The sequence below is a fragment of the Carcharodon carcharias genome, chromosome 14 (genome assembly GCF_017639515.1).
Source record: "Carcharodon carcharias isolate sCarCar2 chromosome 14, sCarCar2.pri, whole genome shotgun sequence".
NCBI lineage: Eukaryota > Metazoa > Chordata > Chondrichthyes > Lamniformes > Lamnidae > Carcharodon > Carcharodon carcharias.
Window position 1 is genome coordinate 59,341,077 of NC_054480.1, and position 14,003 is coordinate 59,355,079.

Consider the following 14,003-nt stretch of genomic DNA (forward strand, 5'->3'; position numbering starts at 1 on the left):
ACAGTGGTGATGTCCCTTGAGCTGACAGTGAGCGACATGCCAGTGAATGTGTGATGGGTTTTGTGAGTGTGTGAGATAGGAGTGATGAGATGGTTGCCTTACCCTGGGTAGCTTCATCTCGCTTCAGAGCTGCATTTTGAGCATTTCTAGGCTTAATTTCAGGACTCATTGTTGTATTCCAAGCCCCCAGAGGATTCAGACCACGTGAGCCCTCCCAGATATCAGACAGCCTTCCGTTACCCTGGTAATGAAGATTGTGGTCTCCAATGCAGGCACCTCTCCTGAAGAGGAAGAGAGCAGCAGAAGGGAGAGGAGGACAAGTGTCCCAGTGCGGCTTCCAGGAGAGGGACCAGTGGGAGGAGAGTCACAGGCACAAGGGGGGCAGGGCCAGCAGGAAGTCCAAAGCAGAAGGGGCCACAGAAGATGCCAAAATCCTGCTGCCAGGGTTTACAGGCGGCATTGCAGCTACTTCAATATTGCTGAGATGCATGCTGAAGGAGGTTCTGTCTCTCACAGAGGATCCTCTGTTAGAGGATCAGCTCCAACTGTATGGGGGGACACCCCATGCCGGTGATGCTGAAGGTCACAGTAGCCCCTAACTTCTACATCTCCGGCTCTTTCCAGGGCTCAGTGGGGGATTTGTGCGGACTGTCACAATCAGCTGTCCACAATTGCATCAAGCTGGTGACAGAAGATCTATTCAGGCATGCATTGACTTTCATTCATTACTGTACGGACAAAGCCAGCCAGCCAGAGCGAGTCAGAGGCTTTCCAGTGATTTCTGGGCTCCCCTGTGTCCAGGGTGCAATCGACTGCACACATGTGGCCATCAAGGTGCCTGCGTTGAGCCGTGTGTCGTTGTAACAGGAAGGGATTCCACTCCATGAACGTGCAGATAGTGTGTGATCACAAGATGCAGATTCTGTAAGTCTGCACAAGGTACCCTGGCAACTCCCATGATGCTTACATCCTGAGGCACTCCCTGTGCTGAGGCTCTCCAGTGCTCCAGGCTGACTGGATTGATGGATGCTGGGTGACAAGGGCTATCCCCTCAGAAGGTGACTCATGATGCCTCTCTGCCACCCAAGAACAGAGGCAGAGTAGTGGTACAACAGGAGCCATGCCAGGGCAGTGGTAGAGAGAACCATAGCTCTTCTTAACAAGCGGTTCCGATGCCTGGATCATTCAGGAGGTGTACTGCAATACCCCCTAGATCGTGTGTCACTGGTAGTGGTTGCATGCTGCGCTCTGCACAGTCTGGCACTGGCAAGGAGAGACGCAGTGGAGGAAGAAGATCTTGACACAGCTGCTTAAGCAACAGATGATGAGTCCAGTAGTGAATCCGAGGATGAGCATGGTGAGGAGAATGCTGAGGGCATGGATGCTGACCTGGGTAACCTCTAGGGAGGCAGGGACACCCGGGATACTTTGATCATTTGATCACTTTGAAGTAACAGTTGCGCCACCCAAGTGTCAGGCAATGACCATCTCCAACAAAAGAGAATCCAACCATTGCCCCTTGATGTTCAATGGCATTACCGTCACTGAATCCCCCACTATCAGTATCCTGGGGGTTACCATTAACCAGAAACTGAACTGGACTAGCCATATAAATACTGTGGCTACAAGAGCAGGTCAGAGGCTAGGAATCGTGCGACGTGTAACTCACCTCCTGACTCCTCAAAGCCTGTCTACCATCTACAAGACACAAGTCAGGAGTGTGATGGAATACTCCCTCCTTGCCTGGATGAGTGCAGCTCCAACAACACTCAAAAAACTTGACACCATCCAGGACAAAGCTGCCCGCTTGATTGGCACCACATCCACAAACATTCACTTCCTCCACCACTGACGCACAGTGGCAGCACTGTGTATCATCTATAAGATGCACTGCAGGAATTCACCAAGGCTCCTTCCACAGCACCTTCCAAACCCACGACCACTACCATCTAGAAGGACAAGGACAGCAGATAGATGGGAACAACACCACCTGGAAGTTCCCCTCCGTGTCACTCACCATCCTGACTTGGAAATATATTGCCGTTCCTGCACTGTCGCTGGGTCAAAATCCTGAAACTCCCTGCCGAACAGCACTGTGGGTGTACCTGCATCACATGGACTGCAGCAGTTCAAGATGGGAGCTCATCACCACCCTCTCAATGGCAACTAGGGATGGGCAATAAATGCTGGCCCAGCCAGCGAAGCCCACATTCCACGAATGAATATTTTAAAAATCCAACGCTCCTTCAGCTAGCCTACCAAAAAAGAACTGCTACCACATGAGAGGGCTGCAGACTCCATACCTGATCCCTGACAGGAACATTTCCTTGGCCAGCAACATACACACTGTGCCTTTGCAATGAAGTTTCAGGAAACACACGTCCATCATTACACAATGGCTTACCCTGCACCTACAGAACAAATGAAGCATACAGAGACCAATACCACAAAATAACATCTCATTTAATTGTGAATGTGAAACAGTTGAAATGAACATTTACCGGTGTTTTTAATCACACCATGAAAAAATTCAAACCAAAATGGGGAAACAAAATATCACCAGTGATAAGTCTGTCTTACACTTAAGGTGCTTTACATTTATGTTTGCGGGTGCTATGTCTAGGTGCTCCCCCCTCACTGGTACTGGCATTGGAGCCAGCCTGCTCACTCTGCTGTCTTGTTGGCTTTGATGACTTTGGAGTTCTCTGGACTGTGGAGCCGGTGAAGGCCCTGCCGGGGAGGGAGCGGATAGTGCCACAGCTGGCATCTCCCCAGTCACCGCAGCTTCATCAGATGCCATGGTCCCTGGCAGTGGGGCGGAGGAGCTGCTGCCATCATCCGGAATGCCCTGAGAGGAGCCCGCAGAGATGACAGGCAGCTCGTGCTCCAATGTGAGGTCGCATTAGAACTCCCTGCTCACCAATGATGGCCGGCCACCTAGCTGGAATACTGGGTGCCCAATTCCTCTCCCACAATGACACTGCCCAGCTGAGATCATTGTCGCTGTGTTGGCTTGCAGGTCCGAGTGCATCCCCAGGGACCCCTGATTGAGTCCCTGGAAGAGCCCCTCTATGACAGTTGCCACTCTCTCCAAGGAGGAGGCATTGCCATGAGGGTCAGCGCAGTGGTCATGCTCTGCAGGGACTCCTCCACAGCGGACACCATGGCACGCATTCTCTCAAGTATCTCCGCCAGATCCTCCCACACATCCCGCTGGACTTCTAGCATCTGCTGTCTAATGGACGACTCCAGAGGCCCATCATCAGCCTTTGACTGAGCATTGTCCTGGTCCCCAGCAGCCCTGGGCACTCTCTGCCTCTGCCTGCACCTCAAGTGAGTGTGAACTGCCATCACCAATGTGCACTGAGGTACTAGACAGCGATCTTATGCCCATTGAGGTGCTGGTATCTGCGCTTGTGCCTGCTTAATAAAGAGGGTGTGATGCATGTGCATGCTCAGCATCCCTGGTCAGGAATGGGCCTTCAACTCCTCATAGCGATCGCCTGCTGGCCAGTCTAAAAGAGAGAAGAAGGACATGTCATTAGTTTAAGTCATGACACTGTCACTGAGTATGCCAGGCACCCTGGTAAGACAGATATATGCAGCATGGTGCCCTCGTCTTTCCATTATCAACGGGCATTCCAGGTTTGAGGTTCACATCAATATAGAGACTATATTAGAATGACTGCAATGGCCAACATTCTCACCTCAGTGCACTCCACTCTTAATTCTGTCTGGCACCTCAACCTCACCGTGGCCACTTGACCGAGGTGTATGGAGCCTCTCGAGCTCCAGGGCCTCCTGCTCATAACATGTGAAGATTAGGAGGTATGGCAGTCCACTGCCAGTCCGCAACCTCTCAATATTGTTATGGGAAGGATAGAGGAGCATTGATTAGTCCACCGTCTACTCGCAGCGCCATTGCAACCTGGCCAACCCCACCTGAGGATCACCTTGCAGGGCTCAGCCAATCCTGGAGCCGCAAGTCCAAACAGCCAGGGCTCACCCTCTTGGCCAGCCCTTGCCTCATTGACATTTGCCACTCACACTCTTAACAGCTCTGAGGTCCACAGGGTGATGGCCAACTCCTAAATGTTCTGCAAAGTGACCCATGCCAACATGTTACTCAACCTTCTCGATTGCAGCAGATCATTGAAGCGCTTCCGGCACTGTACCCATGTACGCCTTGCCATGTCGTGGCTGCTGACTCTGAATGCCACCACCTCCCAGGCCCTTTTGGTGAGGTGGGGGGGCCTTCTCCTCCTGTGTCTGGGGACAAGGTTTTCTCTCCTAGCTGCAACGTCCTCCAGGAGGGCGGCGAAGCACTCATCTGAGAACCATGGGACTGACTGCCCCGCCAACCTGCCCTCCCACCAAAAGCAACGGGATGCATCTTCACTTCCACAGTCCTTCTGTGGCAGCCTTCCAGGGGCTGCTTGGGACGGTTTTGAATCGGCTGTTGGGTCACCATTGGATCCGGTAGATATCATGCCCCCACTGCCGCTCACCCCTTCTCACCCCAGCCGCCTTTCATGCCGGGCGGGCCTTAGTTGGCCTATCAGCATGAAATCATGGTGCGCTGTCGATCACGGGCAGTGATTGGTTGCCTCTGCTGAGCCCGCACACGAAGGATAAAATTCTGCCCTTGGGGAACTTTCCTTCATCTACAGTGTGTTCCTGTCTCTCCTTGGCTGTCCAGAATTTACACACTGAAACAGGCTTTGAGCAACTGTTGTTGAGATATTTTAACAACAGTTTTGGACTTATCAAAAATCATCAGGTGAAATGTCTCATTAGCAGCTTCTGAAGAGTGAAAAGATCATTACAGCGATTTTGTTGCAATGCAGTGCTATTTTGTTATTACCACTCGTAAATTTACATTTCTCACAGCGGGAACATTGGAATGTCACATCCTACAGCCACTTTATTAACAGATCTGTTAAAAAACTAGAAGATCAAGCTTTACACTGTTTTAGTTTGAAATTTAAGGAATGCAGCCCCAACTGTACTGAGCAGCTTGATGGAGTATTATCCATTAATAGTACTGAGCATGCACTCCTGCCCCCCAACGCCAAAGATTACTTAGCTGTTCAATAGGTCAGAGACATACTGACAACTTATATTTATACAGCGCCTTTAACAACATGAAACATCGCAAGGTGCTTCAAAGGAACATTATTAAGAAAGTATGTCACTGAGCCACATAAGGAGATATTAGATCAAATGAGCCAAAAGTTTGGTCAGTGAAGTAGGTTTTAAAGAGTGTCTTAAAGAAGAAAAGCAAGATAGAGAGACAGGGAGATGTAGGAAGGGAATTCCAGAGCTTGGGGCCTAGGCAGCTGAAGGCATGGCCCATTAGTGGTGGCGCAATTATAATTGGGAATGCACAAGAGGCCAGAATTAGAGGAGCGCAGATATCTCGGAGGGTTGTGGGGCTGGGAGAGCTTACAGAGGTAGGGAAGGGCAAGGCCACAGAGGGATTTGAAGGCAAGGCTGAGAATTTTAAAATCAAGATTTTATTAAATGGGAACCAATGAAGTTCAGCAAGCACAGGGATGATAGGAGAATGGGACTTTAGTGAATGAAGACACGGGCAGCAGAATTTTGGATGACCTCAAGTTAACAGAAGGTAGATATGGGGCACCAGTCAGGAGTGCACTGGAACAGTCAAGTCTAGAGGTAACATGACTAAAGCATGACTAAAGGTTTCAGCAGCAGGTAAGCTGAGACACAAGAAGCGATGTTACGGAGGTCGAGGAAGATGGTCTTCGAGATGGCACAAACACGAGGTAGGAAGCTCATCTTAGGATCAGATGTGGCACCAAGATTGCAAACACACAATTGCCGGGGAGAGAAATAGAGTCAGAAGTCAGGGAACAGAGTTTGGAGTGGGTCCCAAAAACAATGGCTTCAGTCTTCTGAATATTTAATTGAAGGAAATTTCTGCTCATCCATAACTGATGTTGGATAAGCAGGCTGATAATTTAGCAACAGTAGAGGTGCCAAGAGAGCTGGTGCTGAGGTAGAGCTGGGTATTGTCAGCGTACACGTGAAGACTGAGGCTGTGCCTTCCAATAATGTTTTTGGCTCTCTAACCAACTGGTTTATTCAGTAATTCTTTCACTGTCCAGGTAAAAGTACCAGCCACCAATGTTCCCTCTCAGCTGCTCAGGTATATGGTCACACAGCAATCTGGAACTTAACATACAGGGAACAAACAGGCCACATACAACCAAGATACACAATTGCACAGCAATCTTAAAAGGAGGGTGCAGTGTAACAAACAGGCCGTGTAGAGGAAAGATATACTACAGAGAACATGGTCTGCCATCCCTACTCATTTAGGTCATTACTGACTCCGGTCCCACCTAATATGGTTGACCTTCGGGGCTGAATCATCCGATCTTAGAAACTTTTCAGCCGGTAGGACCATCGTCAGATATGTAACTCGGCAGTGTGTGCAGCGAGCCCTCAGGGTCACTTTTTCGGAAGGCAACCAATTAGCAGACCACCTCCATGTTCACCACCCAACTGGGGATGGTAGGTGGCCTGGGGAGGTTGGAACTTGATACATCCATGGCGGCAAGATTAACGACAGGTACAACATGATGAAAGCCTTAGATCATGCTACATGGCATGAGAAGGCCCTTGACAGGTTGGTCAGACCATAATTAAAGTCACAGCATCAAAGATTGTTCAAGACGCAGTGGGTGACTGCGAAGAAAAGCTTTCAAGACACAGTGCCAGGATAGTGCTCAAATAAAGGTCTGGTAAGCAGATGACTCTCTCGTGGTGAGATTGCAGTGCATAGCCTGTCAGTTCCGTGAGTGGGACAGTGCATCGAGAGGACCCGCACCGGGTTAGCTCAATCGGAAAAGGCGAGTCCCAGGCTCTGGCTGGGTTGAGACTGAACAAAGGAGAGTCAAACAAAGGAAACTCAAAAATCAGGCCAGAGAAGGTTGCAATTGTAACAGGTGACTTCAGGAGTTGCTGAGCAACAAATTGAATGAAAAGCAAAGAGGTCATTATTCCAAAGTGCATCCCTGCTACAACTCCGTCTTCGTGAGCAGAGCTTTGGAAAAGTAAGTGAAAGCAGCTACAGCAACACTCATCCCAGGTACTACAGAAGAAGGAAGATCAAAGGAATATTGTCAGGATGTCCACAAAATTTCCCAGCTTGAATTGGGATGCAGCTGGCCTACTGTCCAAATTCAAAATGTTTAATCAGCGTACAGAGTTATGGTTTCTTGATTCAGGTGTGTCGGAACCAGACAAGCAAGCCATAAGCATTCTCCTAGCAATTGGGAATGAAATTCTACACAGGCTGAACACATCAGGGTTAATAGCAGAAGAGCTAAAGGATCTAGAAGACCATTCCACTGGCAATGGCAGTGCACTAGAACAAAGTCTGATGCAGCTACAAAGAGCTATGCACTGATTCAAACAGACCATATACAATCGGTATCTTCAAGCAATAAGAATGGTTATCCTGTAGTCCCGTCAGAAACATAAACATGAGGTGATTGACAAACCAGAAAATGACAATGAGGTGCCCGACAAGACAGAGTGGTGAACACGTGCTTCACACCGTCAATCTCAGGGGAAATTTAGATGTATTTCACCATCCTTGGTGTTTGCCAAGATTCAAATTAACTGTCCCAGGAAAATTAGTGACTATTCATTATTGACCAAGATTAACAGGGGGGCAAGTGCCAACATGCTACATCTGAGGATTCTCAAAGAAATGTATCCACAGACATGGAAGGCCAAGGCAAAATCTGCCACTTCCAAACTTTTGGCTCATGCCATGTGCAGGATCCACAGTCCTGCTAATTCCATATGCAGGATCCACAGTCCTGAAGTACAACTACAATCGGTCCTCTTGGGTGTCACAAATATTCTACACTGTGGAGACTAAAGGCCCAGCAATTTGTAGGTCTACCAGCATGCCATGGCCTCACATTGGTAATAATCCATGGAGTCAGTCAGATCTCACAAAACAGATCAACCTCAGAAACTCCTCTCATCACCTCAGTTCATGACCTAATATTGAAATATCCAGAAGGTTTCGACAAATCAGCAGTTTCAAGGGAGCTTGCAGGAGAATGCAAAACCGTCAATTGATTTGGTACATTTTGTGCAATGCAAATGCCAGCAGCTTCATGAAGAAACAGTGAAATATTCTATACTACAGAGGCTGTGGAAAACCATCACTGAAGAATGGTCTGATTCAATTCAGCATGTTCACGAACACGTAAGACCATTGTAGCTTTACCTGAACCAGTTAGGGATCTCCCGGGGAGTCATTTTTAAAGGCAGGCAAATCATCATACCAGAATCTTTGTGACCTAATATTCTTCAACAACTTCATCATTCACACATGAACATTGATTGGATGAGAAGACTCGCAAGAGAGATCATCTATTGCCCGGGTATGAACAATGACATTGAAGTTGTCGTCAAGAAGTGTGATGAATGACAAGAACATATGCCATGTCATCAGAAAGCACCATTGGTTCCACACGAAGTTCCAACCCACCTTTGGTCCAAAGTCACATTCATGGCACTGACTTCATCGAAGTCTACTCTACAAAGTACCCCATCATTCGACAATTTCACAATACATCAAGCACAATGTAGCATGCACTCTTAAGTGTTATTTTCAGTTTATTTGGTGTGCCTAGAGAAACCATTATGGATAACGGTCCACAGTTTATTGGTAAACCATTTCAGAATATATGTGAGAAGTGGAATATCGATCACATTATTTCTTCTCCTCTTTACCCTCGATCTAAAAGCCTAACTGAACAAATGACTCGCACAGTGAAATTTCTAATTCCCAAATGTAGACAGGCCAAGCAAGATCTACACATAGCAATGTTACACCTGAGGGTGGTACTTTAAATGCAACTGTTCCATCATCGGCAGAGCTCGTGCTTGGCATCCCAGTGCCTACCAATTTACCTGCTCTTATACATTCTACTCTTTCATGCAGGTACAGAAATGCCAAGGTTGGAGTTGAGACAATAAGTTTGCATCCAGGATCCCACGGAAGGTACGTGGCAATCAGCAGAGGTGACAAGGATTTGTTCAGAACCAACGTCCTAAGAAGTCCTTACACACTAAAAGTATAATGGTGAGGCCTAGCTGAGTACAAATCAGATCCATTCCAACTCCTCAACCACCATACAGCCCTATCACATTGAGGACTAGATCCCAAATATTACCAGGAACAACATCAAAGATTACAATCCCATAGGTCACTGTGATCTTTATTGCTCCAGACAAGGTTACCACCACAAGATCTGGGCATACCAGCAGGTTACCCCTATGTTTTAGAGACTCATAGATTCATAATTTCTATACACTCATGTAATGGTAACTAAACGTGAAAATATAGTGTAAAAGAAAGGGGGATGGTGTAATATGCCTTAAAGGGATAGCAGCATGAAATCACTAGAAAGGGTGTCATGTGATCCATTCTCAGTCTTGCTTTTGCCTTTAAGCAGGGCACAAACACACAGCACTGCTGCTGATATCTTCAAGCTTTCTATCTACGTGTATCTGTTCTCATATGCCTGGTTTAAATAAATAAACCCACAACATGTTTACTCAATCCCTTATAAGTGATTCGTGCCTTTGTATTACGCTAACAACATGACAAGCAGGAGCAGTTGATGGAGGCAATGGCAATTGTGGGTAGTCCCCACTGGAGGACCAGAGATTCTGAGCCTCAGGGGTCATATACAAAGTGGTTATGTGTGGAACAGCATTTGGGAGTGTGTGGCCCTCTGTCATAGTTTCCTGAGGCAGTGCACATCATCAGGAATAAGATTAAGTTGTGTTATGAGTGACACTGTGAATCAGGCATGCGAAAGCATGAGTTCCTCCACTGAAAAAGAGCCCACTCAAGGGGAGTCATATGCAGAGGGCCAACAAGTGGATAGAGGAACAGCGCAGTGGCCTGCACAGTCTGTATGCAACCTTCAGCGGCACAGACTGTTCCGTTGCAGTAATAGCTCAGAGATGCATGGAAGTGCAACCATATGCTGTCCTGCTCCTGGTTAGCATGGTTGTGCAGCTAGGCGCTGAAAGGCAGAGGTAGATAGGGTTAATGGTAATTGAGGAATCTTCTCAAGGTGCTCCCCTGTCAGTGATTGCCTCCTTGGCCCTTCGACTCAGAGTCATAAACTGCTTCAAGCCCCAGGACCAAGGCTGGCCCTGCACAGATGCAGATGAAGCATGTCTCTGTGGTGCCCTCACAGGCACTGCAACCCAGAAGATGTACGCCAATGGCATTTCATTTGCTGAGGCACAGAACTGAGCATGCTGTGTCTGCTTCTGCTTAAACCACAAGGTGAGTACCCAATAGAAGCTTGTGTCAAAGAACTCAGAAATAGCGTTAGTGTCATTCTGGGATTCAATTGGGTGCCTTTCATCATGTTGCTGTTAAATGGATATGCTTTATTTGAATGAAACCATTTGTGCCGGCAAACTGATAAGTGTCTTGTAGCTAAAATTGCAAAAGCACCCTTAGGATCTGCCTGGATGAGATCGCTATGAATGTCATGGTGTTGACATGGGAAGGGTAGTGAATGTGGATTATTTCAAGTCAGTAGTGCACGTGCTGATGGGCTTACAGCTCGTGACATGGGGCGGGATGCCACTTCTGCAGTCCAAGATGACCCATACTCAGGTGAATCTTGCCTGAATGAGTGCATCCTGGACACCTCTGGCAGTCTGGTCAATTTAAAGATACCTCAGTGGGACTGCATGTTGGTTTCATTGTTCTATGGCTTTCTGCTGTACAGTTGCCTCATCTGAATTGGTGAGGTGACCCTGTGCAACACTGAGGATTGCATTTGTAGAAACATGCTCTGGCAGGCTTCTTAGTCAAACAAAACAAACTTTATTTACACGAGAGCTTCCATGGCTGCTTGTATCCAGCCAGCCCCTCATACAGCCATTTTTTCCCTAGGAAACCCCTCCATAGAATTTATTCCCCCACGCAAAACACACATTGGTTGAACAAATTATGTGACCCCTACTTAGCTGAACAGATTTTAAAGTGACAGTCATCACAGCATTGCTCTTATAGTATTGCAGTTAAGTGCCTCTTTAAATACCCCAAATTGGATTCCTGCCACTGCGGGTGTGTTGCTATCATAATGTCAGAAAAAGTTCTTGGCGGTGGGAACCCATTGGGATTTTGGTTGATTATTCCAGTTCCCCTCCCTCCGCTCTCCATCAAATCCATCCCTGAGACTTTTGGGAAAATTCCTTCCTTAATATTCTCACTGGGTGGACATTAAGTTCCATGCTTGCCAACGTTGCTCAAATTCTAAGAACAAATTTAAAATCTACTGTAAGCAAGACAGCTGTAAGGCAAAATAAGTTAAGTATCAGTGATTAGGTAACTCCAAGTGTGGGATTTAAAAGAATGTAAATTGTTGAAGGAAGGCTAAGTGGGATAAGCATTAAAACTCTTTTTGAGGATCTGGTAAGTTAATATAATTAGTCTTGTTTTCAAACCAGCATGAGGATACAACACCACTCACAATGGCAGCCGTACAGCTTCCTCTCTCTTACATAATTTCTGAATGGTACAAATTACTAAGTATCTCCCTTGCTGGAGGCTTACCTCCGTAAAGAAGCAATATGTTCATTTGATAATCCACCATTTTCTTCTTGTATTATGAGCAATTTCCCCCTCAGTTCAGACACTTTGATAGGGAAGCTTTTCAGAAAAATGTCTTACAAATGGAGAAAAAAAACATTATTTAAAATCATTGACTGTCCATAAATTATGAAACCTAATTTAATTAGGATAATTTCCACAAAATCTGTTTTCCATTTATTTTCCATTCTAAGAGCTTTCATCTTCTATGATTTGCATCATTTCATTATAACACTCATTATATTTTTTACTCTGATGCTTGTTACACCCAAGAAAATTCAAAACACTTCACTCACCTGTGTTCTTTTTCCTGCAGTATTGCCAACATTCATGATTTGTGGACATTTTTGATGTTTGTGATTCATGCAAAGGTTTCAAATATGTAGAAAGTCCCACTTAAACTTTCCACTTGAAATTCCACTTAGAGAAATTTCCATGCATCACCAAGTCACAAATGATCTGGGAATGTGAAATTGCTGTTCCTGGCTCTTACTGTGCAATTTAAAGGTATAGGTGATGTCAAAAATGGGCCATTGTGGGCTGGAAAAACATCTTTATGAGGTTTTTTTTTCCCCTAGTCAATTAAATGTCCAAGTGGTCACATTATAGAGTTGACAAAGTCAACATTTAACATAATTTTAAAAATCAAGCCCATAAGTGCCACCAGCTAATGAAAAATCATTTGCTCAGAGCCAGAATGTGAGACACATTACCATCAGGCATAGCTTAGCATAGATGCATTTAAGGGATTCCACATAAGTATATGAAGGAGAAAGGAATAGAAGGATAAACTGATAGGGTTAGATGAAGAAGAGTGCGAGGAGGCTTTTGTGGAACATGGATATTTGGCATGGACCAGTTGGGATGAATTGCCTGTTTCCATGCTGTACACTCAATGTTACTAAATGATGGTGCCCAGATCAGTTAATCCTCCAGGTTTTGGTCAAGGATTGGATTACTCATTTTTAAAAAATGACATCAATAGCCAAAATCTGAAGCAAAAATAATAGATAACTCACTGAGATTTTTTTTAAAATTATGCCCATTACTCCATTCCTCATAGGCCTAAATAAGCTCAGGACCCAGGAGGGGCGGGTGCAGACAGTGCTAATGACCAGGGATTGTGCCTCTAGGGGGGGTTCATGCTCATTGGTCAAGTAGCCTGTCAATCGGGATGTTCAGTGTCCAAAGCAGCCAATCCAATGTGTAGATAATCTCCACTGACAGGCTACTCGGCCAATGATTGCTGTTGCTCTGAACAGCAGCAATCATTGGGCAACTATGACTCGCCAGATTCCCCAGTCCCTTCTTTCTTACCTCGTGTTGGGACTCATGTGAGAACTGGAACTCATGTGAGGACTGTTCTCTTGGAGCTTCACTTCAGACTGGGGTGGAGCGCAAGATAAGGTGTAGCAAAGCGTCCAGTTTCCTCAGCTCTACCCCCAGAAAGTCCTTCCCAACCTCCTTCCACTTGATGGTGTGTGGCCCTGAGCTGACCCCTTCCCGACCCCATTGCATCCGACACTGTGCATGCTCCGCACAACTCTCCCACTTCCGACCTCCTTAATCCCCAACCCCATTCACTGAATGCCTGGATGGTCTAGAGAAACTTGCCCTGGAATCACAAAGTCTGAGTAATGAGGCTGCTGGTAAACGCTAAAGAGATTAACACGGGCAATTGGTGTTGAAGCATGTAGGGGCCTCAGGGCATGTTCCACGACCTCAGATGGTGTGAATGAGTTTCAGGCTATGCGCCCCTGGACTCAGTTAAGGAAATATGGGCTCACTACTTCACACAGATAGGCTGTGAGGGATCATGCAGATTGGAAAATCACCAACATATCACTCAGAAGACCAGGAAGGCAAGGTTTATGGAGGTAGACATTACTGGTGTGGTGGGTAGTTGTCTTCAGCATGAGAATGCATTCCCCACTTCCCCCATTGCTTCCAATCCACACTCCAGTAAACAGGTCAAGAGGAAATCAGTTCAGTGTTCAATTCAGAAAACAGTTTAATGGTAAAAACAAAAAACTGCAGATGCTGGCAATCCAAAACAGAAACAGAAATACCTGGAAAAACTCAGCAGATCTGGCAGCATTGGCAAAGAAGAGCAAAGTTGACATTTCGAGTCGTCATGACTCTTCAACAGAACTAAGTAGAAATAGGAAAGGGGTGAAATATAAGCTGGTTTGGGGGAGGGGGGTGGTGGGGAAGAGTTGTTGGGACAAGCAAGCAGTGATGGGAGGAGATAACCAAAAGATGTCACAGACAAAAGAACAAAGAGGTTTTGAAGGTGGTGATATTATCTAAAAGAATGTGCAAATTA

General features: G+C 46.3%; 1 protein-coding gene across 1 annotated transcript in view; it reads right to left on the minus strand.

Annotated features, from left to right (window-relative positions):
- LOC121287430 (protein diaphanous homolog 2) overlaps positions 1-14,003 on the minus strand; it is a 140,174-nt gene that overhangs the window by 38,966 nt on the left and 87,205 nt on the right. Inside the window, exon 9 of the mRNA XM_041205305.1 lies at positions 11,642-11,753. Within this exon, the coding sequence (XP_041061239.1) occupies positions 11,642-11,753 (112 nt within the window). The remainder of the gene's footprint in view (positions 1-11,641; positions 11,754-14,003) is intronic.